Raw genomic sequence first — 22,594 nt, 5'->3', positions numbered from 1 at the left:
CAAGGGTATGGATCACTGGAACCATGTTGTGTGATCTGAAGAGACCAAGATAAACAAATTTGCTTTCGATGGTGTCAAGCATGTGTGGTGGTAAACAAGTGAGTTTTACAAAAAAGGTGTATCCTCTCAATAATAACCAAGCATGGTAGTGGGACTGACATTGTTTGGGGATGCATGAATGCTGTCAACATTGGCAATCTGAAATACACCTAAAAGAAACATGCATGTCAACATGCACTGTGACTAGCATAGCGGAGCAACCCAGTGCCCCACCGTTAGAGCAGGGGTGGGGAACCTTTTTCATTCGAAGGGCCACTACAAATTCATCTGAGGGCCATAGAAGACCTCCGAGGACCGTACTATGAACACAAACCAGGATTTCCCCTAGCACTTTAGGCCTATATTGAAAGCAGCCACCTTTAAAACAGACTCCACCTTCTCTAGGTCCCCTGGATATAACGTAATCGTATTGCAAATGTATTTTCTAAGATTCCTTTACCAAATATGTCATATTTCATGTGAAAATGCTAACATTAAAATTATATTGGGGCCGGATAAAACGGCCTCAAGGGCCGCAAACGGCCCTCGTGACATAAGTTCCCCACCCCTGCATTAGTGCCACAGTAGGGCCGTGGCTGAGCTTTCCGATCCATCCACCCACCCACTCACCCATCCCAGCTGTTTGTGGGTGCAGGGCCGCTGACAGCTTAGGTTGGGCCCAGGACAAAGTCATTTGAAAGGGCCCCCCCATCCAATACATGCAATGTGATGAGAACCCAATTCTGGGGCCACCCTTCTCCCAGGACGACAGACCTGTTTGGGGTCCATTGGAGCTGATTGGACATGGGGCCTACAATTTGCTGCTGTATCCGCCCCTGCCGCCACCTCCCACCCCCCTTGCTTCACCTACCAATTGCTCAACAGGAATACTGTAGTGGTGTGTCCTTGTCAATGTGTCACACGTTGGACAACAACATCTACCACACACTACAGAAAAAACCTCCCCAATGCATAGTCAGCAGCATACCCAGAGGGAGGGAATTTATCGTGTGGAGAGGACAAGTAGCAGACAGAAAAGAAATTGCACAAGGACTGGAGATACAGCACTGGCGGATTTGGAGAGACTGTGTGTGTGCGTGCGTGCGTGTGTGCGTGCATGCGTGCGTGCGTGCGTGCGTGCGTAGGTGGGTGGGGTGGGGGTGAGGGATTAAGAAATTTGGAGGTGTGTGTGTTTGTGTGTATTGGGGTGGGGTGGGGGGGGTTAAGGGATTAAGACATTTTGGGGAAAACAGAAAGAAGCCTTGATGCAGTGAAAAGATAAGAGGTGAGGGCAAACAAACAGGGAGAGCATGCAAAAACTATGCAGTAATCCAAATAAGAGCAACGCCGGCAAGACACACAGCAAACACAGCAAGAATGCTAGATGAAGAAAAGAAAAGAAGAAAAGAAAAGAAAAGAAAAGAAAAGAAAAAGGGAAAAAAGCAAGAAAAGAACGAAAAAAGCAAAGGAGAAGAGTACATAAGGAAGAAGAGATAAGTGACTAACATGGGAATGTTCAATATGTTTAAAATGTACAGTATCCTCCAATCAAACCCTGGAATGAAGTAGAAAGCAATGGCACCGAAACTGAAAGGCAAACTACAGACAAATGAAACATTCCAGCGATTACAGATTACAGGAAACAAAGCTGAAAGGACCCTAGCAAACATCTTGAATAGGATGCAGCATGCATGTACAGCAGTGTATACAGTTTAATATTTGAATTATTCTGAGTAATTAATTCAGCAATTCACAGAGGGTTTTCAGATCACTAAACACACACACACACACACACACACACACACACACACACACACACACACACACACACACACACACACACACACACACACACACACACACACACACACACACACGCGCGCGCGCGCGCGCGCACACACACACACACACAAGCAGGGGACATCCTAGGGAGGAAGAAATCTCAGCTCATGCATTGCTTTTCTATTGCGTGATACTGGGACCGTGAGAAAAATGACTTGTGAACACAAATGAACAGCCACAATGAAAAAAGGCAAGGGTAGTGCCTTTGGGGAGGCAGGAGGTGCATATGGTTGGCAGTTTGCCATGAAGTCCAACTGTGAATCTGCAACATTGACTGCGTGCGGTGCCTTTTTCCAGAGTTTCCACAGTGCATGCCATACTGTACCCTGATATAACAATGTGTCAGCAAATCTGGTGAGTTGCATAAGCAGTGATAACACTGGCAGAGCCTTCTTCTCTTCCACTTATTGTGTTCCTCAGATCTCCCTTCCCATCTCCTCCACCACCACCACCACCTCCTCCGTTACTCCACCCCCCCTTCCTGTCAGAATCACCCACCCAGCCGACATCTATCCCGCTCAGCCTCAAGGATGAGGGAAAAGCTTAGGAGCCTAAGAACCTCAATAATCCGCTTAATTAAAGAAAAAAAGAAAAAAAAAACTAATTTCACTCACGGCAGAAAAACAAGCTCAGGCAGAGTTGGTTGAACATCCAACATTATTAGCCTGTCACAGAGACCGGTGCTCAAGGTCATCTGGAGAGAGATGGAGGGGATTTTTTTTTCCTCCCAAAAAATTGAACATTGGGGCACCATGACTTAGTGGGCTAAGGGGGCGCACCATGTACCCAGGGACCAGGGGACTCGTTTCCTCACTCTATCACTATGTAAACGATGGAGTAAAGTCATCCAACACATCTTAAATAGCTTAAAAAAGTGAAAAAGCACTGGAGATACAGCATTGGCAGACTTTGAGGGGAGTGTGTGAGAGAGGGGAGGGTGGTGGGTGGTTGGGGGTATGAGGTATTAAGACACCTTGGGGAAAACAGAATGAAGCATTGATGCAGTGAAAGATGAGATCCCCCATACATCTCAAGTAGCTTAAAAGTGAAGACAGCTGTAGGTGATGAAACTTTTCCAGGTTTACAGGAGTATGGCATGGGACTGTGTGTGTGTGTGTGTACCACTGGCCCAAATCTGCCTGCAGTATAAAAGGCACCATCAGCGTAGCAGAAAAATCGTGGACCCTATGCAGGGTGCGATTTGTCGGGGGGGGGATTGTCCCCCCTTCTGGTCTTGATATCGCCACATTTCTACATGATTTTATCACAGTTCAATGTAATTCCATTGATATTGGTTAAAATCTGAAACATATCCCCCCTTCTGGTTTCTAACAAATCGCACCCTGACCCTATGTACAATCAGCTCCAATAGACCCCTCCAGCAATATACAGTACATAAATGGGACTGTGTGTGGGCCGGGCCCCCTATACACATTGGGCCCTGGTGACTCAGTCACACTTTCCCCCCTGTACGACGCCCCTGGTGGGAGGGACTGCTGCACCATGGGGCTCCAGAGCTTGCCGTGATCCATGTCCAGTCATCCTCTATGAAGTATTGGGAAGCCCAAAGACAAACGTTACGCTATGCAAAAAGAAAACCTATTGTCATCGGCAAATGTTTAGTAAGTGTTAAAATTGATGTAATGATATATCAATGATTATAATAGTATTATAGATGCAAAACAAACTATTAGTTACCCATTTATAGCGGAAGGGCATTGTAAAGTATTACCCCGGTTTCCAACAGTAAGACAGACAGACATACTATGTCCATATGTCTATGTCCATACTGTCTTAAGTCCATGTATAAGTACTGTCTATGTCTATACTGTCTATGTCCTTACCTTAATTAGTCTATGTCTGTATGGGAAAGCAAGACATGTAATTTCAAATTCTTTGTATGACCAGTGCATGTAAAGAAATTGACAATAAAACCTACTTGACTTGACTTGACTACTAGCAGCATACTATAATATGACTTCACGTGACAAAAAAAAGTAAACACATTTGCTGCTGCACATCCATCCCACTCCTCAATGAGGCTGGGTGCAGAGACAACGAAAAACAACCCAATGAGAGTGAAAACAATGTCGGCATACTGGAATCCCAAATATTTAATCAAACCACTCTCCCTCCGTTGTCCTGTGATACCCCCAATACAGCCCAAGCGTGATGTTGCAGTGTGACCCCTTTTGCTTGGCCTCTATAACGGCTTACATCCGTTCCCGAAAATGAGGCCAGTCCAGGCAGAACCAAAACAAAAACAGAACACATTCCAGCATGTCATCCTGCTGCTGCATCTCTGCAGTTTCATAATAAGCCCCCATTACGCAGCCTGAGGTCTGGGAATAGGGGGATGGGATGATACTGTGGGGGCAGGGGCGGTTCTAGGCAATTTGGTGCCCTAAGCGAGCACCAATCTTTCCGTTTTTGTGGAATCATGTAAAGTATAATGATTTATTTAGCTTGCTATTGTCATTCTGTGGGCATTGGTGCCCCCCAGGACATTTGGCGCCCTAGGCGACCGCCTAGTCTGCCTATGCCTAGCGCCGGCCCTGCGTAGGGGTAGTGGGGACTGTGCTGACAGACCGAAAACACAAGGGGACAGTGTTGCCAGATTGGGTAATTGGGCTACTTGGGATGGCCATCTGCGGGTAAAAGCGGGAAAAATTGGCCATTTGGCGTTTTGCTAAAGCCGTTTTGTGCCCATAGAAACCAATGCAATTTGTTGAAATTGGGCGGAATTTAGCGCATTTTGGCGTTTTTTGAGAACCTTTTGGGCGGGTTTTGATCAGACAAATCTGGCAACACTGCAAGGGGATGCAAACGAAGGGGACCATCAGTAATGTGATCACTCTGCTGTGGGGAGAGGCAGTGGAGTGAGTGAGTGGTGAGAGGACATAGTGATGATTATACATCTGTGCAGGGGTGCCGCCAGGGACAAAGGGGACAGTTGTCATGGGCCCAGGGAGAAATGGGGCCCAGAATTGATTCCTCAGTACACTACATTTATCGGGCAGGAGGGCCCTTTCAGGTGACTTTGTTCCAGGCCTGGCCAAAGCTGTCAGCGGCCCTGAACCTGTGGTATCATTCGGTGCACTGAGAAATACAGTACAAGGAAATGTGGAAAATTCCAGGCATTCAAAGTATCTGCTTTCAAACAACTAGAGACAAAAAAAAACGAGGCATCAACAGAGGCTCCGCTCAAGACAAACAAAGGGAAACTTCCGGAGAGTTTATTTTGTCCCACGTCAAGTTGAGAATCTTCACTGGAATCAAAAAAATGACTTGAGAAACAGGAGAGTGTAGAATTATGGCTCAAGTACACAGGATAGACAAAGACGATTTACTTCACAGTTCTTACCAAACCAACTCCTGATTCTCCTGGGATCATTACATCGAAATGAGAACAAGAATGTCTAGCGTGAACTTGTGCAGTAAACAGTTCTGCATTCTGTGAAACAGTTTTAAGGCCAACAGGTACATTAACGCTACTTAAAAAAAATCATTGTAAAGCATTTGGGTTTGAGAGACATCGTTTCCTGTTAAATTTCTATGATCACACACACATGCACACGCACACACGCACGCGCACACACGCACGCACGCACGCACGCACGCACGCACGCACGCACGCACGCACGCACGCACACACACACACACACACACACACACACACACACACACACACACACACACACACACACACTCCTTCATGCTAGCACGCACATACACACAAACAAGCACACACAAACGCACAGGCACCCACACACACACACACACTCCAAAGTTATACAAAGAATGTAATGAACTTTAATCGTTGTTTTTTTCTGCTTTGAGCCACTGTGAACAGAGAAATATACACATTTTCAGAGGACAAGAGGACGGCTCAGGGGTGCATTTCTTGAAAGCGTAGTTGTTAGCCTGTGAACAACTTCTGTAGTTGCCAATGGGAAATTGCATTGCAAACAACAAAGTAGCTAATGTAGTTAGCAACTATAGTTTCGAGAAATGCACCTCAGGTCTGTAAGGTGACATATTGAACCGTTTGCATTATTGAACACGATGACTCAGACTTAATATCATAAACAGGCATCCTTCATGTACCTTAAGTTATTATTATTTCTCATGTACTTTTATCCAAATCAATAATTCATTTTTCCTTAAAAAGACATGCGCGCCACTTTCAGTTTAGTACCAGAATCATTCCCGAGAAAGTGTTTTTTTTAAACATTGTTTCACAAAGTAATGGTCACAGACCTGTACTGTACCAGATTCATATATCCCCAACTCCACTACACTACAATCGAACCCAGAAGAAAATAGAATTTTCATTGTTTTTTTAAAAAAAGCAAGTAAAATCGTAAACTGACAAAAAAGCACTTTCAATACAGTACATTAAAACAGACAAATAGACTTCTGGTCTTACATACAAACTTTCAGGCAAACAAGATAAAACAAAAATACATTTAAAGAAAGAGGAACAGAAAGAGAAAGAGAGAGAGAGAGAGAGAGAAAGAGAGAGAGAGATGCAAGAAGGCTCGAAATGAAATTACAGAACCTAGAGAAAGTCAGTGTTGTAAGGGGATCAGGAGGATATACAGTATTATGCTTCGTTCATAAAAGCACATTTAAAGGTCAGTCCTCCACTGTAAAAAAAAAAAAAGTCCTTTGAGCCTGGAGTACCATTCATGACCCCCAGCCGAGGCCCTTCATATCCGGGGAGATGATGTCATGTCAGCCAGCCTCTGCCATCGACGGCTCACCTCACACAACACAAAACAGTTCAAAGTTCCATGCACAGCTTCTAGGTGCCGGTAAACGCAGGAGTGTTCAATACTACAAAAGAAACAAGTTGACCGCACACTTTTTGGACTTTTTGCTCGTATTTTCAGAGTGAACAACACGTTCCCACCTCTGTGCGTCATCAGATTTGCTCAAAAAAGTGTGCAGTTAACTTTTTTTTAGTATCGGTCACCTCACATACTTCATATGTGGCAGTCACAGGGTGGGCTTTTCTATCCTCAGTTGAAGGTGAAGATTGTGCACATCCCAGGAAAAGATGCAGGACAAATGGTGACTAGTTTTCAGAGTGAGGAGTCCGCACACTTAAAATCCCTTTTGCTGTTCTGTTATTGTTTCATGGCTGGATTAGGCTTCGACTCAACAGTCTTCATCAGATCTGACTGTCAAGTCGAATGAAACAATAAAAGATGAAGACTGTTGTGTCAAAGAAATCCAGCCATGAAACAATAAAAGAACAATAAAAGGGATTTTAAGTGTGCGGACTCCTCACTCTGAAAACTTTTCTATCCTTCATCCTTCACACTTGAGGGCCGACAGAACCCAGTGACTTTCCCTACACCCACCACCACCACCAATGTAAGAAGAAGAGGAGGAAGATGAGGAAGAGGAGGAGGAGGAGGAGGAGGAGGAGGAGGTGTGCAGAAGAGTAGAATGAGAGTATAGGACAGGCTGGAGGAGACTGATTGATAGGAGGACAGAGGTTTAGAGGTCAGGGGCTGGTGGGCGGTGGTTGACATGCTCCAGTTGAGAGGGGGATGGAGTGGAGTAGGGTGGGGTGGGGCTGGCTTGCGGGTCGCGTAGGGGCTAGCGGTTGTTTTTGGCCGCCTCCTTGGAGTAGATGGGTGGTGGGCGGTGGGTGACATGCTCCAGTTGAGAGGGGGTTGGAGTGGAGTGGGGTGGGGGTAGCTAGGCCGCCGGGGTGGGGGGGCTAGCGGGCCGCCGGGGTGGGGGAGCTAGCGATTGTTCTTGGCCGCCTCCTTGGCCGCCAGGATGAGGGGAGTGAGACTGGAGAGAGGCTTGGCCACCTTCAGGAACTGGTGCTGAGAGGAGAAAAAAAGAAAAAGAAAAACAAGTCTTTCAGAAATCATAATGTGTGTGTGTGTGTGTGTGTGTATGTGTGTGTGCGTGCGTGCGTGTGTGTGTGCGGCTAAAGTCTGTAGGTGAATGCCGGTAAGAAACTTATTTCATCTATCTTATCTATCTGTGACCAAGAGTTATGCAACATTTCAACAGAGTATGTTCAACTTGTGTTGATAACTGACTAACTACTAGTCTCAGTATCTACAGATAATCTATATAGTATGACTGACCTACAGTATTCTCAGGTTGAGCCATTTTCTCGAGACGAGTGCACTTTAGCACTCACTGTGTGCAATACGTAGGGCATTCTGACGTAACTGTATTTATTTGCATCATTTTCTCATCTACATACAGTAGATTCCATTTGGTAGTGTGCGTTTAAACTAAATTGTCCCCGTTTATTTCACTAGCTGTTGTCTACAAAAACAACTCACATGAAATTAAAAACATCATGACACTTACATCACTCGCCATATTTAACAAGATTTGTGAAGTATAATCCGTTTATTAAATTATTTGAATTCAGAACTGGCCCTCCCCTCCAAACTCCTGGCTGGCTGGCTGGCTGGCTGCCAGGTTGAGGGCTATCAAGTGGCCTTGATCTCATAAAGCCTTCCTGCCTTATTCCTTTCCCTCACCACAGTCGCCCTGCTGCAGTTATAAAACTTCCACGGCTAATACAGTGGACGTGCGCCGTTCAACGACTCTCTCTGCTGTCGCTGATGCAGAACTAAGCCCTTCTTCCTCCCACACACATGGCCTTGCTCTATCTAGTCTATCTAATATCTTCAGATGACTGCGTGGGAGGCTAAAGTGTCGGGCAAAAGCCGCCTCTGATGGATGTATACCCGTACGTACATCCATGGCACTCAGAGCGGAGCGAACCCGATGGGGAGATATTCCACATTAACATCAGGTCAGCAGGGGTCTGACTGTTTTCAACGAGGATCCACCCAAGCCCATACTTAGCTTAGGGGGTATATTGAAAACATATTGAACTACTTGACTCTCTGAGAGGAAATGTGCACAAACCACAAATGTCAAGGCTGATGGTAATACGCATGCAATGCCCTACTTAGGCGGTCTGCAAAAAGCAGAAAAAACCTTGAAAGTATCCTCAGTGCAACTGAACGGTCTTCTAGAGTTTTTGACATTTTTTAGCATTTATGTGTATCTGATATGCTAGATGTGATTTGTGATTTAATTATGCCTTTTTTTTAATGACATGAACATGCGTCAGTCAGTTCTCTCTCTCACACACACAAACACGCACGCACACATGCACGCACACACACACACACACACACACACACGCACGCACACATGCACGCACACACACACACACACACACACACACACACACACACACACACACACACACACACACACACACACACACACACACACACACACACACACACACACACACACACACACACACACACACACACACACACACACACACACCTGTAAGAGTTCCTTAGCGGAGCCTCTCTTCTCCACGTCCATCTCCAGGCATCGGTTCAGGAAGTCCCGGAAGACGGACGACAGCTTCTCTGGGTTCTGCAGCTCCGGGGTGCCGTTGGTGGCGATAAGGTACAGTGCCTGAAGAAGAAGAAGAAGAAGAAGTGTAAAAACACAGCACATGTTAGATCAGTTGTGAACCTTTTTTGAGAAATGTTTTTTAGGGCTTTTTTGCCTTTTTATTTTTGACAGGACAGTGAAGGAGAGACAGGAAATGAGTGGGGAGAGAGAGACGGGGAAGGATCGGTAAATGACCCGGGACAGAATCGAACCCGGGTCACCAGCGTAGTAACCCAGTGCTCTACCGCCAGGCCACGGCAGGGCCAGTTCTTAACCTTTATTGAAAAAAACGGCCTCTAGACCTCCCCATACCCCCCTCCTGTTTTTTTGTCTTTACCCTGCCCATCTTCAGTTCCAACAGGGTCGATTTTAGAATCGGCTCCTAGTCTGGCACGCCCGCCTCCTGCATTGCAGTTCTTGAACACTTCTAGAATGAATGGAATCTTTTCATTTCCTCCTCAAAACAAAATGTTGCCATATCACCACCTGTGCTAAAAATCTATGGCCGTCTGCAACATCAGTGCTACTGTACAAGGTGTATGGCTATTCTTGGTGGCCCATTTTATGTTTTTGCTCCTGCGCCCTGTCTTGTATTATGGATTTACTCTCAGTGCTAGTCGTATATCTTCCTATGTTTTAGTGACCCCAATGGCCTTATATACTCTTGTACTTTATCTATCATAGATACTGTGCGTGTGTGTGGTGGTCTAGTCACTAGTGCATTAGTGCATTTCTCTATGTTCTACACTGCAACACTGGAGAATCTTATAGGTGACTAGAATATGGACTACAGCTAGACACCTTATCAGAACACTTTGCACCTTGGTGGTGTACTTGTGTACTTAATTGTGTATTGCAGCTCTTCTCTCCCTCTCTCTCCAGGTTATGTGGTTTGTATGCAGATGGGTGATAGATGATTGATTTGCCTGATGTCTGAATGTACAGATGTATGCATGTCTGTGCTTTATGTTCAATCCGTCGTGCAATGTATATTAGAACTCAGTGGTGGTCCTTCTGTAAAAAGCAGAAAGCCGCAGGCATATACGGTACTCTACTCTTTCCCTGGAAGGAATTTTGACACTATAAAGTGCAGTAGTTGCAGTGTGTCGGAAGAAAAAGTAGTTAATTTGTGTGCTGCTGGTGGCAACCTTAATTTCCGGCAGGATCAATACAGTTCCTCTACTCCACTTTAAAGATAAGTAAACATCAATACATGATAAATGCGAAGACATAAATGAAACAAACACACAATTCAAGATAAAGGTAAGAAAGAGATAAAATGGTTACAAAATTTCAGTCAGCAATTTAGACATTCAGGCCATTACACATTATTTAGGCCTGCGATCGCTGTAGGAAGGAAGGAGCTTTCTCTGTAATAATGGACACTGTATCTGGGCACTGTATCATGTAGCCTAGTGACACCATCCTATGTACTCCACCCAAAAATTTTGGCTCCGCACCTACGTAGTCTGGCAAAAGCCTCCCAGCTCAGTTCGCTCACTGTCAATCAGCTAACAGTTGAGAGTGGTGACGCAGAACTGACTTGCGAAGTCTGTTTCTGATTGGTTAAGGTAACTATATTCACACTTTTGTTTTGTACGCTTTTGTAACGCTATATTGTAACAGTCATGCTAATAAAGCACAATATGGGTTTTAATTTGAATTCGGAACTCCAATGAATTTAAATGGCAGAGTAAGATCCGACTTTCCCCCACCCTCCACGGAGATGGATTCCTCTTGGCTTTTGCCAGTCACTTTCAAATCACACTAGTCAAAGACAAACTGAAGGTTATCATACTGTTTTACACCAATTATCCTTACCACTGTATGAACCAGGAGAGCAAGTTTTGAGCTTAAAACCACAAAATGGTTCCCAAACTAAACAATTTTCTGATCCTTCCAGCATGTATGGAAAGAGGGATATCTGCACATTGCTAATTGTGCTCCAAACATTAACTTCATTTAATTAAAACAGGCAATGTTTCAGTCACCCTGGCATTCATGATAAGCCTGAGGAAGAGTCAGGGTGATCAAAATGTTGCAAGTTTTAATCCAAGTTTCTTTTTGGAGCAGTGTGCAGAACTGCAGTACTTCTTCCCATTTTCTGACACTGCTGTCTGGCACCTGCACAAAGCTACTTTGGATGTGCACATGCACCCACTATACAATACAACAATACATCATGCATTTATATAGCGCAGTATCACAACCATGAACAGTATCACAACTATGAAGTTGTCTCAGAGCGCTTTCCTCACACATACACATTCCCACATTCCCGACCTCAGCTCTGGAGGCTGCCGTACGGCGCCAATTCCCTGGCAAGGACGCCATGGAACATCACAGGAAGTGTGTGCCTCAGGATATGTGGTCTCTGGGGCAGGTTATGAAATACCCGGTGTGCTAGTTTGGTGATGCGGGGGTTGATGACTAATGTGTTATCAACTGTCTCTGTGTCAAAAATCAGTTTGTCGCATTCAGAAAAAGATTGTGAGAATGTCGTCTCACCCTGAGAGGGTTCTCATTGAGATGGTTTACATTCGGAAGAAAACTGTGAGAAGGTTGGCATTCTGTCAAAACAGGCTGCCATTGTCAAGCCCAAATCCCATGATACAGAAGAGGTCTGTATCTCAGCTTGACAGGTATTATATTCATATCCTTCCTTTGTCTACATGTTAAATGTTCAATGTTAAATGTTCATTGTATTTATTATTAATCATTATTGTTACCATTCCATCACTGTTACCTGTCCTGTCTTGTACTTTGTCAGTCTGTAAAATGTCAGTCCTGTGTATGTCTATGTCTTGGCATGGTATAGAGAGAGAAACATAATTTCATTTTCCTTGTATGGCCTGTGCATATGAAGAAAGTGACAATAAAAGCTGACTTGACTTGACTTATATATTACATTACACTTAGCTGACGCATTCATCAAAAGCGACACACGGCAAGTGGCAATGTGGAGATAGGTGCCTTGCTCAATGGCACTTCAGCTATGAATGGAGGCATAGGGAGAGGTTAATGTGGGGTTTGATTGAACCTACAACCCTCTGATCTTAAGACCACCTCCTTAATAATTAGGTCACAGCTGCCCATAAGCCATATTTACTTACCTGATTATCATCGACTTTCAAAAGATGTTGATATGACCAAAAAGATAACGAATAATGTTCCCCAAACAGCCTGGTTAACCCGCCTCCCTCAGTTTGCTACTGGTCGAGACAAGGGCGCCGCCAGAAATTTTGGGCCCCATGAAAGATTTGAATTTTGGGCCCCCTTAGGGGCCCCTGTCAGTGCTTTTCGTGCTTGGGCCCTTAGAATCTGTAGCACCTTTCCTCCCCCTAGCGGCACCCATGGGTCGAGGCCAGAAAAGGCTATGCCAAAGTTTAAACCAAACATAGAAATGATATTTGCATTGCTCCTGGCCTGAGAAAGGTGTTGCATCATTTCACAAGAAGGCCGTGTCCTGGTTAATATTGACAGCAGAGAGAGTCGTCTCACCCTGAGTGGGTTCTCGTTGAGATAGGGTGGCTCCCCCTCGATCATCTCGATGGCCATGATGCCCAGGGACCAGATGTCCACCTTGGGCCCGTAAGCCTTCCGCGTCACCACCTCCGGGGCCATCCAGTAGGGCGTGCCCACCATGGTGCTGCGCTTGCTCTGCTCCGGCGTGATCTGGGCGCAGAAGCCAAAGTCGGCTGTAGAGGGAGGAAGAGAGGAAGAGGGAAGTTTAGTCACCATACCATTTTTTATAGCACAACTAACTACAGTTGAGTTGACTCAACAAGAGTTGTCTCCAGCCAAAGTCGGCTGTGGAGGGAGGAAGAGGGTTTAATAAAGTCAAGTCACTAGTATACGTACCATTTTTATAGCACAAATAAATAACTAAGTACAACAGTTGACTCCAGTGAGTGCTTCACAACAAAATTAAATAAGACTTAAAATGAATAAAATAATCAAATGAAATAATAATGTAATAAAATAAAACAAATAAAGAATAACATTTACACAACAAGTTACGTTAAAAAAGTGAAAAATTACAAAGTAGTACACAGTACAAAGTATTTACACAATCAAAAATGTAGTAAATCGTTCATAATAAATATATATTTTTAAGTACATTTCAACTATCTGCTGGACGTTGTGTGGAGCACCTTCTCCCTCTACTGGTGAAAGCCATACATTGCAGTACCATTTCTTCAGCATAGTCACAAAGCCTTGTTACCACTATAGTGTCATACGTAACTGTATCATATTTCACACACTTCAAAGCCATAACCTTGCTGAGCTCCTGATGAGTTCTCTGCTAAGACCTAATCAAATGCTGGTGTAGAAGGAAACCAAGTGATCATGCAGTAGTAGTGTTGACCAGTGGTCTCCAAACGGTAGCCTGCATGCCAGATCCGGCCCAGGCATGGCCAACATCCGGCCCGCCATGAGGTTGGAGCAAATGAACAATGATACATGTGTGCTATCTGTGACCACACAGTCGGGCAATTTGTTTGGTCCTCAGCCTCATTTGCGTGCATAATGTGGCCATTGGGGGGGAAAGAATTGGAGGCTACTGGTGCCGACATTCATGCAGCCGTGCAGCAACTCACTGAGTTTGACGGAGCCGTCCATGCCCAACAGGATGTTGTCGCTCTTGATGTCCCGGTGGATCACCTGGTTGCAGTGCAGGAACTCCAGGGCCTGCAGACACTGCACACAGCCAAGAAGATACACACGATTATTGCAGGGATGGAAATAAGCACCCGACCACCTGCCAATGACGGGTACATTTCAGTGGTGACTGGCACATTTTTCAACCCACCAGTCACTTTGACTGTTAAAAACAGTGAGTGACTGGTATATTTTGAAATCTACCTGCTACCGTGACTGGTGGGGAAAAAACGTACAGTAAGTTCCACCCCTGGATTATAGCCAACTCTGTGGAGTTGCACGAGTACACATACTGATTTTAAAGCACGTCACACATCAACATCCATGTGACCCTTCTGATGAAGACGGAAGCTATACCATGGAAACATGTCAGGTAAAAGAGAAATAACTTTTACATGTCTGAAGTAAAAGAAAAACGTAGGTATTACTAAAACAGTCAGACATAATGAACGCTATACTGTACATCTACACAGTAGGTGCTTGAAAAGGGGATGCAGTGGTGCATTCACATCCCCACTTTTGGGCTCCCTAAATGAGGATTTCAACTTTTACCGCAAACAAATGAGTGGAGTGCAGCAGCAGTAACCATTGTTAAGAAATAAAGAAAAAAAATGCATCACCACTTTAAAACTCGTCCCGGCGTCTTTGCAAATACCTAGAATATGCACTAAATTAGAAAGGCCTTCATTCTAAAAAAGAGCATTTTAACATGTTTTTGCTACAGTACATAGCTGTTGTTGTTTAATGTGTAGCAATATGCCTGTTACATGTGTTTCGGTTATATGAATGCATAATGGGCGTCATTGTAGTCAAGTCTCATGATTGTAACTGGCCTTCAGTAGAGAATCAAAGTGGCCTGAAATTAGTTCATGATATTCACAATGTCATATTCAAATGTTTTTTGATGACGCGCAAAATGATTTCTCATCAGATGGAAATAAAGTTATGGATCAGAAGCCCTTGAGTCTTCAGTGCTTTATGACCAATGTGGATAAGATGGTGAATGTATTTATAGGTTAGAACTGTTTCCTCAGCTGTCTACTTGGCTATGCTGGCTGGTCCATGTATGCAAAAAGCTTTCCAAAGAGCTTTGCAACTCTAGCCAGGCTGTATATCACATTCTACTGTGTGTGTACTTCAAGTAGAATGGAGGAGGTGGCCTGCACACCTTGAGTCTTTCTTGCAGGTGCAGCTATCTCAATGGAAATCACTTGAAAATGATGGAAGAAGTGCAACACTGCTACAATTAGAGTCAAGGTTTTAATGCAAAAGCTGACATTTCGGTCACTGAAAAATTTCCCCCTAAGGCTTAGTTTGTCATCTTTTCCCATTAAAGCCATGTAGGATTTGCAGTCGAGTCGAGCTCAGGTTTTCTCGAACAAAAGTTCTATTTTAGTTGCTCGCAGCCAAAGACTTAATTAAAGCCATCTGAGGTCGAGTGCAATATTTGGCTGTGATACCCATGACGATTTTGTGATGAGATGAGATGTGGTCAGGGCCAGATTATCCATACGGGACAGGGGCACCAACCATTTACTGTACAGCCTGTTAGGGGGCATTACATGACACAAACTTTACAAATATTTTTTCACTATGGGCTCCTGTGATGTGTAGTGCCCATAGTGTCTTCATACGGTCCTGGATGTGGTGACACTCACCTCACGGCAGACGGCCGCGATCTGCGCCTCGTCCATGCAGGTCTCCGTGACGACGTCGGTGAGCGAGCCCCCGGCCAGGTATTCCATCACCACCCACAGCTCGTCGCCCACCAGGTAACTATGGAAACCAGATGACTCCAGTCACATTTGCAGCATGCATGCAGGCTACGGCGACAACAACACAACTTGGCATCGAGTTACATAGCTGAGGGATATGTGTGTAACTAGAGACACAAGAACGTGGAAGGGGGAGGTGTGGGGTGGGGGGCAATACACAACAATTTGGCCTGGACGAGGCATGTTGCTATAGAAACAGGAGGCCCAGCCCCACACACACACACACACACACACACACACACTAATCCTACTACACAAGACACCCGCCCACCCCTCCAGCCACCTTCACAGAAAACAATATCACACCACTGACACCAGATCCTTCTAATTAGCAATAAAAGGTATCGCAGCATAACAGGCCAGGCCCATCCATCACAAATACCATCTGTCTGTGGCAAACAATTACGGCCAACGCTTATACGAGCCCGGTCAGATTGGCTTTAGTAATGTGATCATAAGACGGGATCCTTGGAAAACATCGCCAATCTGGCTGCCAGGATAAAATAACTATTTAACCCTGTGGTTTTCAAAGTGGGGGCCGGGGGCCCCGGCCCGGGAGGCCATGACATGTTGCTAGGGGGGCCACGGCAAGTGGGCAGGAAAAGTATAGCAAAACAAAATAAATAATTCAACAACTAAAACACACCCAAAATAAACTAAACAAAGACCTGTATTAAAGTAATTTATTGCATCTTTCAACATTTGCAACTATTATCTCTGTTGTTTTCAAAATCCCAGTGGGGCACTGCCTCACAGACATAGAATATGGTTGTGAAATACGGAGCACAGGGGTAAAAAAGTGTGGCACAACTCATGAAAGAGGGCCTTGGCTGTAATCTGCCGGTATATATACAGTATAGGGTGCCTTGGCATGGTTAAGTTTGGGAACCCCTGATCTAACCTAACCTGACCTGACTTGCAAGAGGAAAATAGTTCCTCCTTGCTCTACACATACATCTGGGGAGGCGGCATTGGAGACGTATTTCAGAAGGCGGGACCTCATCTAGTCAGGAAAAGAGCGAAAAAACATCCTTGCCACCATTAACTGCCTTCAAAGCCGTTCTCGTTTCATCTTTTAAAGAATGCATGTGGAAGATTCGATAACACAATTGAAATCGATGCAAGCTACCACTGTTGTCTGCAAATCACATTATCACATTGATAAAAATGTGATCACGCTACCCTTGACTTGTCAGTACCCGGTGACGCCGTATTTTTTGACTCAGCCCTTTCCAAGATATGAGCTACTCTAATGGGGGCAACTTTTGTTTACATTTCAAAAAAACATTTTTATTTATTCCCAAAAACATCCAAAAGGTTATGCAACATCAGCAGACAGCTAGCAAACAGCATTACCTTTTGGGATAATATTTGGAGTAGGCCTATGCTCATTTTTTAAAAAATGTAAACAAAAGTTGCCCCCATTAGAATAGCTCATATCTCGGAAAGGGCTGGGCCAAAAACTGCGGCGTCACCGGGTACTGACAAGTCAAGGGTAGCATGAGCAATACAACAGCACATTAAAATTGGCAGGAGTTGCCCTTGAAGGGGAGGACCAGGCCAAACTCATCACCAGTCCACCAGGCTTTGGGAGGGAGGTTGACTAACGTTCTAGAGCCAAACTCTTGTTGTTTCTGTTGGCATCCGCTCACCTGTCCAGGTAGTTGACGATGTTGGGGTTCTTGTTTTCCCTCATGACGAGGATCTCGTTGATGATCAGCTCCTTCTTGGGCTGCTGCTGCAGATTCATCTGTTTGATGGCCACCTGCAGACGGGGTGAGGAAAACGAGCATGAGAACCAGAAAACAAATGCATCACACTTGAATAGGTGTCTTTAAAGGTGTAGGCAGGAGTTGCATGGTGGCAATAGTAGGGACAGTATTGCAACAATGCTGCTCAGTGAAACTGTGCTGTCTATTGCCTAATTCAATCTTTTCAGGAATATTTACAAAGTAATACATTAATATTTAGTAGTATGATCAATGTAATGTCTAGTTCTGGAAATTCAAAATGAATTTAGAATTGGATGGTGGTGCTAAGTCTTCATAAGAAAGGTAACATTTGTGAATGGGCAGCATGAATTCTGTCAATAAACTACTGACAATATTACTCAGTGCACCTTTAAAATACTCTAAGGTAGTGATGGGAAACCCGTCTTAAGGAATCTCAACAACTCATTGAACATTGTCCTTCTAGACTTACACTGAATAAGCTGATCCTAATTACCAAGACGTTTTAAAAAGGCAGAGGAGTATCATGTTTTAGGTCCACATGCAGAATACTTGATCATGAGCTGAGGATTTGGAAATTATGTTGGCCAATAATAGCCAATGGCCATTGTGCTAACTAAATAACCTGGAGACGCATAGATGATGAATAAGCTCAGCATCTATGCCATCAATACTACTAATTTTGGTTATTGCAGTAAACAGCGCTTTGAGGAAACTTGGTAAGCCCTAAAGGTTGACTACCAGCTCTTCCACATTGAGCAAAATGTTATCTCCACATCCTTTCTTCCACAGAGAAATACTGTCCACCAGAGCTGAGGAGGCAGCAGGCCATCTCATTAATGTGCCTCTTGCACAGCCTCTCCCAGGGGAGCAGAGACAGCACTAGATCTCACAAACAAACACCACCCACGATCAACGGCAGTCAATGGGTAGGCGGTTAGGGCATCAGACTTGTAGCCCAACGGTTACCGGTTTGGCTCCCATCCTCCTCCCTGACTGAGGTACCCTGAGCATGGTGCCGTCCCGCCGCACTGATCCCCTGGGGCGTCATTGGGGGCTGCCCCCTTGCACAGGCGAGGCATAAAATGCAATTTCGTTGTGTGCAGCGTGCAGTGAACACATGTGTGCTGTGGAGTGCTGTGTCACAATGACAATGGGTGTTTCCCAATTGGGCTTCCATCTAGGCCCACAGCAGCGTAAGATAACTACTCAGCTGAGGATAGAGGATGTTACAATGGAAAAGTTTTCTGGTTGGCTGTCATGAATCAGGCTTCTTCAGCATGTAGGCCTTCATGAGCTTAGTATCAATAAGGCACATAACTCTGGCAAAGAGTGCATTTCCACAGTGACATTTTCCTGTTTGGGTGGCTTTCAAAGTTGGTGTGAAAACCATAGGATAGGTCAGAGAGGAAAACAGGGCATTAAGGATAAAATAAGCATAAAATGCCTTTGGAATCAAAATAATGTATTTCTCAGTGTTAGAAATTGCACTGCCAGTTCATTGATTCAACTTGTGTTTGTACTAGTGTTTGTGTTACGGTAAATCATGCAGGTGAAATAAAACACTTCACATATTCAAGAAATAGGCAAAGCAAAAGGGAACTCCCTCAATGTGACTGTGGCTCAGGTGCAGTGACTCTTCCTGGCCACCTGAGGGCACCAGAGTAACTTGGTACTAATAGAAAGTGATCTGAGAACCCCAATAATTTAACCCCCCCACCACCAATAATTAGTATGCTTGCCAGCAATTGTTATTGTACCCGTTTCCTGTACACTTTTTATTCTACGAACCATTCGTTTTGAAGAACCGCTCAAGATAGAAAATCCGTTCAAAGACCGAAACGTTCAGCTCGCTCATACGACCAGGTTTTGTATTTTTCACGGGGGTACCTCGAACTCTCTAGCGCCACCAACAGGAAAACGGTAACTTTTGAACCGTAGGTCCAAATTTCAAAAACTTGGTATCCCTGGAATCCTTGGACCAAGACGAATCCAACGCACCCTATGACGTCATTTTCCGCCTGGATAGTTTTCCCGCCATTTTGAATTTTGTAAAAATCAATAAAAATGGCGCCCCGCCCACAATTTATTGCGGATCGTCCCGAAATTTTACACAAAGCATGTTCCGAACGGGATACATCTACCCTAAAAGTTGCGGAGCGATTGATTGAACCGCCTTCGAACAGGAACCAATCGAATTTGCCGGTGAGGACTCCAAACAGGAAGTGAGGTCATATCTCGGCAACGCCTACTCGTATCACAACAAAAATTGATACACATTATCCTTACTATAGCCAGGGACTACATACCAATTTCCGTGAAAATTGGAACATGGGGGGAACCACAATTAGTGAAAATGTGTTTTAGCTCATATTGAAGTCGCCAAACAGGAAGTTAGCTCATATCACGGTGAACGACATGTCAGATCACAACTTAATTGGATACACATGACTGACATCACCCCTAGAGTTCAAATGACAAATTGGAGGATAATTGGCCACTGGGGGGCGCCACAATTGACGAAACTGTGTTTTGGCCATATTGAAGAGGCAAAACAGGAAGTTAGCTTATATTTCTGCAACGCCCATATGTATTAAAACCACAATGGTATTCACATTATCCTTGGACCAAGCCGAATCCAACGCACCCTTTAACAAAATTTTGGACCTCGGAAAGTTTTCCCGCAATTTTGAATGTTGTAAAAATCAATAAAAATGACGCCCCTCCCACATTTTTTGTGAGAGTGTTTCAAAAATTTTATCAGATCACGTTCAGACTGAGATACAGCTACCCTGAAAGTTACGGACTGATTTCTTGAACCGTCTTTGAACAGGAGCCAATCAAATTTGGCCGCGAAGACCCCAAACAGGAAGTTAGCTCATATCTCGGCAACGCCTACTAGTATCACAACAAAAATGAGTACACATTATATTCACGATAGCCAAAGGCTACATACCAATTTTTGTGAAAATTGGCCCCTGGGGGGCGCCACAATTAGCGAAATTGTTTTGGTCAATATCAGCCCCATTTACACTATGGGCCAATGGCCTCAATGTATTGGCCCAGGAACTTCAGCCAAGTAATTTAAAGCTATTTGGTGCTATTACCTTAGCCCAAAGGGTGCACAACAAAGATATGCAAGTGTACAATATGGTGTCCAGGGTGTGGTACACCAAAAAAACATGTTTTTGACTTTTCTGTTATGGGGTGTTTATGTTAGATTGTGTGTGTGTGTGTGTGCGCGTGCGTGCGTGCGTGCGTCTGTGTGTGCTGAACATGGATGAAGAGCAATGCATGAAGGGCAACCTCCACGAAGGGCAACATGCATAAAGGGCAACGCATGCACGAGGGGCAGCGAATGCATGGAGGGCAAGCATACTCCAGCATTTTCTGTGAGGAAATGCAATCTAGTTTATTTCGGGAATGTAGCAGGTGTTCTCTTGTTAGGATCAGTCAAATTCACTGTGTGAAAGTATGAGCAACATTCTTTTATAAATAGTTTGTATGCGAGGCGTTAACCGGAGGAGCGTTTTTAAATGTATAATCTGATTGCAAGCAGTATATTTGGCTTTCTTCTAAGAAGCTTGTTTAACAGTAACCCTGATGCAGGGGCCTGTTTTTTCATGAGTTACATTAGTCAGTAAGTCACCAATTCTTAGTTTGGTTATGATGATTGCAGATAGCAAAACAATGAGTTCAATAGCTCAGAAAGAGAAGGTGGTTTACTGGAGGCCAAGTGACCTTAGGATGACCCCTGCAATCTCACAGTCTCACCTCCTGTCCCGTAGCAATGTCTATCGCTGTGTAAACTGTTCCAGAAGCCCTAGAGAGAGAAAGAGAGAGAGAGAGAGAGAGAGAGAGAGAGAGAGAGAGAGAGAGAGAGAGAGAGAGAGAGAGAGAGAGAGAGAGAGAGAGAGAGAGAGAGAGAGAGAGAGAAGAGTCAGTCTCAGTGCATATAGGCAGGTTGTATGTTCTATAGATTCTTTTCATTTCATTAGTGGTGTATGTTAAATGTTTAAGTTCAGTGGATGCTTGGTAACGTACCCCTGTCCAATCTTCTCAAAGCGTGTGTACTTCTTCTTGGGGTCACCCACACTGACGATGGTTCCTGCAAGCCGGGAGACACACACAGACGCATTTGAGAAAACGAACGAAGACAAAAATACTGATACAAAGTAGTAGGACAACAACCTGCACTCTGAAGTAGGAAAGAGGAGATTAAGAGGAATACAGATGCACACACAAAGGGAGAGATCAATGGAGAGAGAGAGAGAGAGAGAGAGAGAGAGAGAGAGAGAGAGAGAGAGAGAGAGAGAGAGAGAAAGAGTGAAAGCGGGAGAGGGAGAGGGAGAGAGAGAAGGAGGGAGAGGGAGAGGGAGAGTGAGAGAGAGAGAGAGAAGGAGGAAGGTTTTGATCCAAAGCACTCTTAATGGGCAGACAGCATCTCTCCAGACACCGACTAAATGGTCCAGCCACTCAGCCAATCAATAGCGTCCACTACTTTATAGGAAACACATTCTCTCATTTAGCAAACCCAAAACATATTGAGCAAGTCCCGTATACAATTAAAGATGGCCCTTGGCTTCTCAAAGATCTGAGCCCCCTCAGCGCTTCTAAAATAGTAATTTTGGTTGTATACTACAAATAATGTTGATAATAATACACAGACAGGTACAGAAATACTATTGAGATGTATCAGTGTTCAGAGATGGAAGATCAGTTGAAAGGAGAAGACACAGGCAACAACAGCAATTTTCAAATCAATACAGGCTGGGAAAAGAGTTCTGAGGCTAAGGCTACTGTATATGGCTGAGGTACAACTGGGAGATTATACCTGCAGAATGCACACAAACAAGTCAGGGAAAAAATAGATGTAATGGGAAAATAGGGACAGAGGAATATGAGAGAGAGAGAGAGAGAGAGAGAGAGAGAGAGAGAGAGAGAGAGAGAGAGAGAGAGAGGGGTAAAGATAGAGAGAGTGAGGAAGTCAGCTTGGCCTGGTGCATCTTCCAGTACTGGCAGTATAGCAGGAGAGATGCTACAGTTGGCAGAGAGAGCCAACCCTCTGGCGAGAGA

At 44.5% G+C, this 22,594-nt stretch overlaps 1 protein-coding gene across 1 annotated transcript in view; it reads right to left on the bottom strand.

The window, feature by feature from the left end:
- Positions 1-7,627: 7,627 nt before the first annotated feature.
- Positions 7,628-22,594, bottom strand: part of pak1 (p21 protein (Cdc42/Rac)-activated kinase 1) — a 47,381-nt gene continuing 32,414 nt past the window's right edge. The window contains 8 exon segments of the mRNA XM_063205364.1: positions 7,628-7,727; positions 9,235-9,372; positions 12,853-13,049; positions 13,953-14,052; positions 15,672-15,789; positions 17,441-17,553; positions 21,293-21,341; positions 21,563-21,626. Of these exon segments, the coding sequence (XP_063061434.1) occupies positions 7,641-7,727; positions 9,235-9,372; positions 12,853-13,049; positions 13,953-14,052; positions 15,672-15,789; positions 17,441-17,553; positions 21,293-21,341; positions 21,563-21,626 (866 nt within the window). The 3' untranslated portion in view covers positions 7,628-7,640.

This window comes from Engraulis encrasicolus, chromosome 8, assembly GCF_034702125.1.
Source record: "Engraulis encrasicolus isolate BLACKSEA-1 chromosome 8, IST_EnEncr_1.0, whole genome shotgun sequence".
NCBI lineage: Eukaryota > Metazoa > Chordata > Actinopteri > Clupeiformes > Engraulidae > Engraulis > Engraulis encrasicolus.
This window is presented reverse-complemented; position numbering and strand designations above follow the sequence as displayed.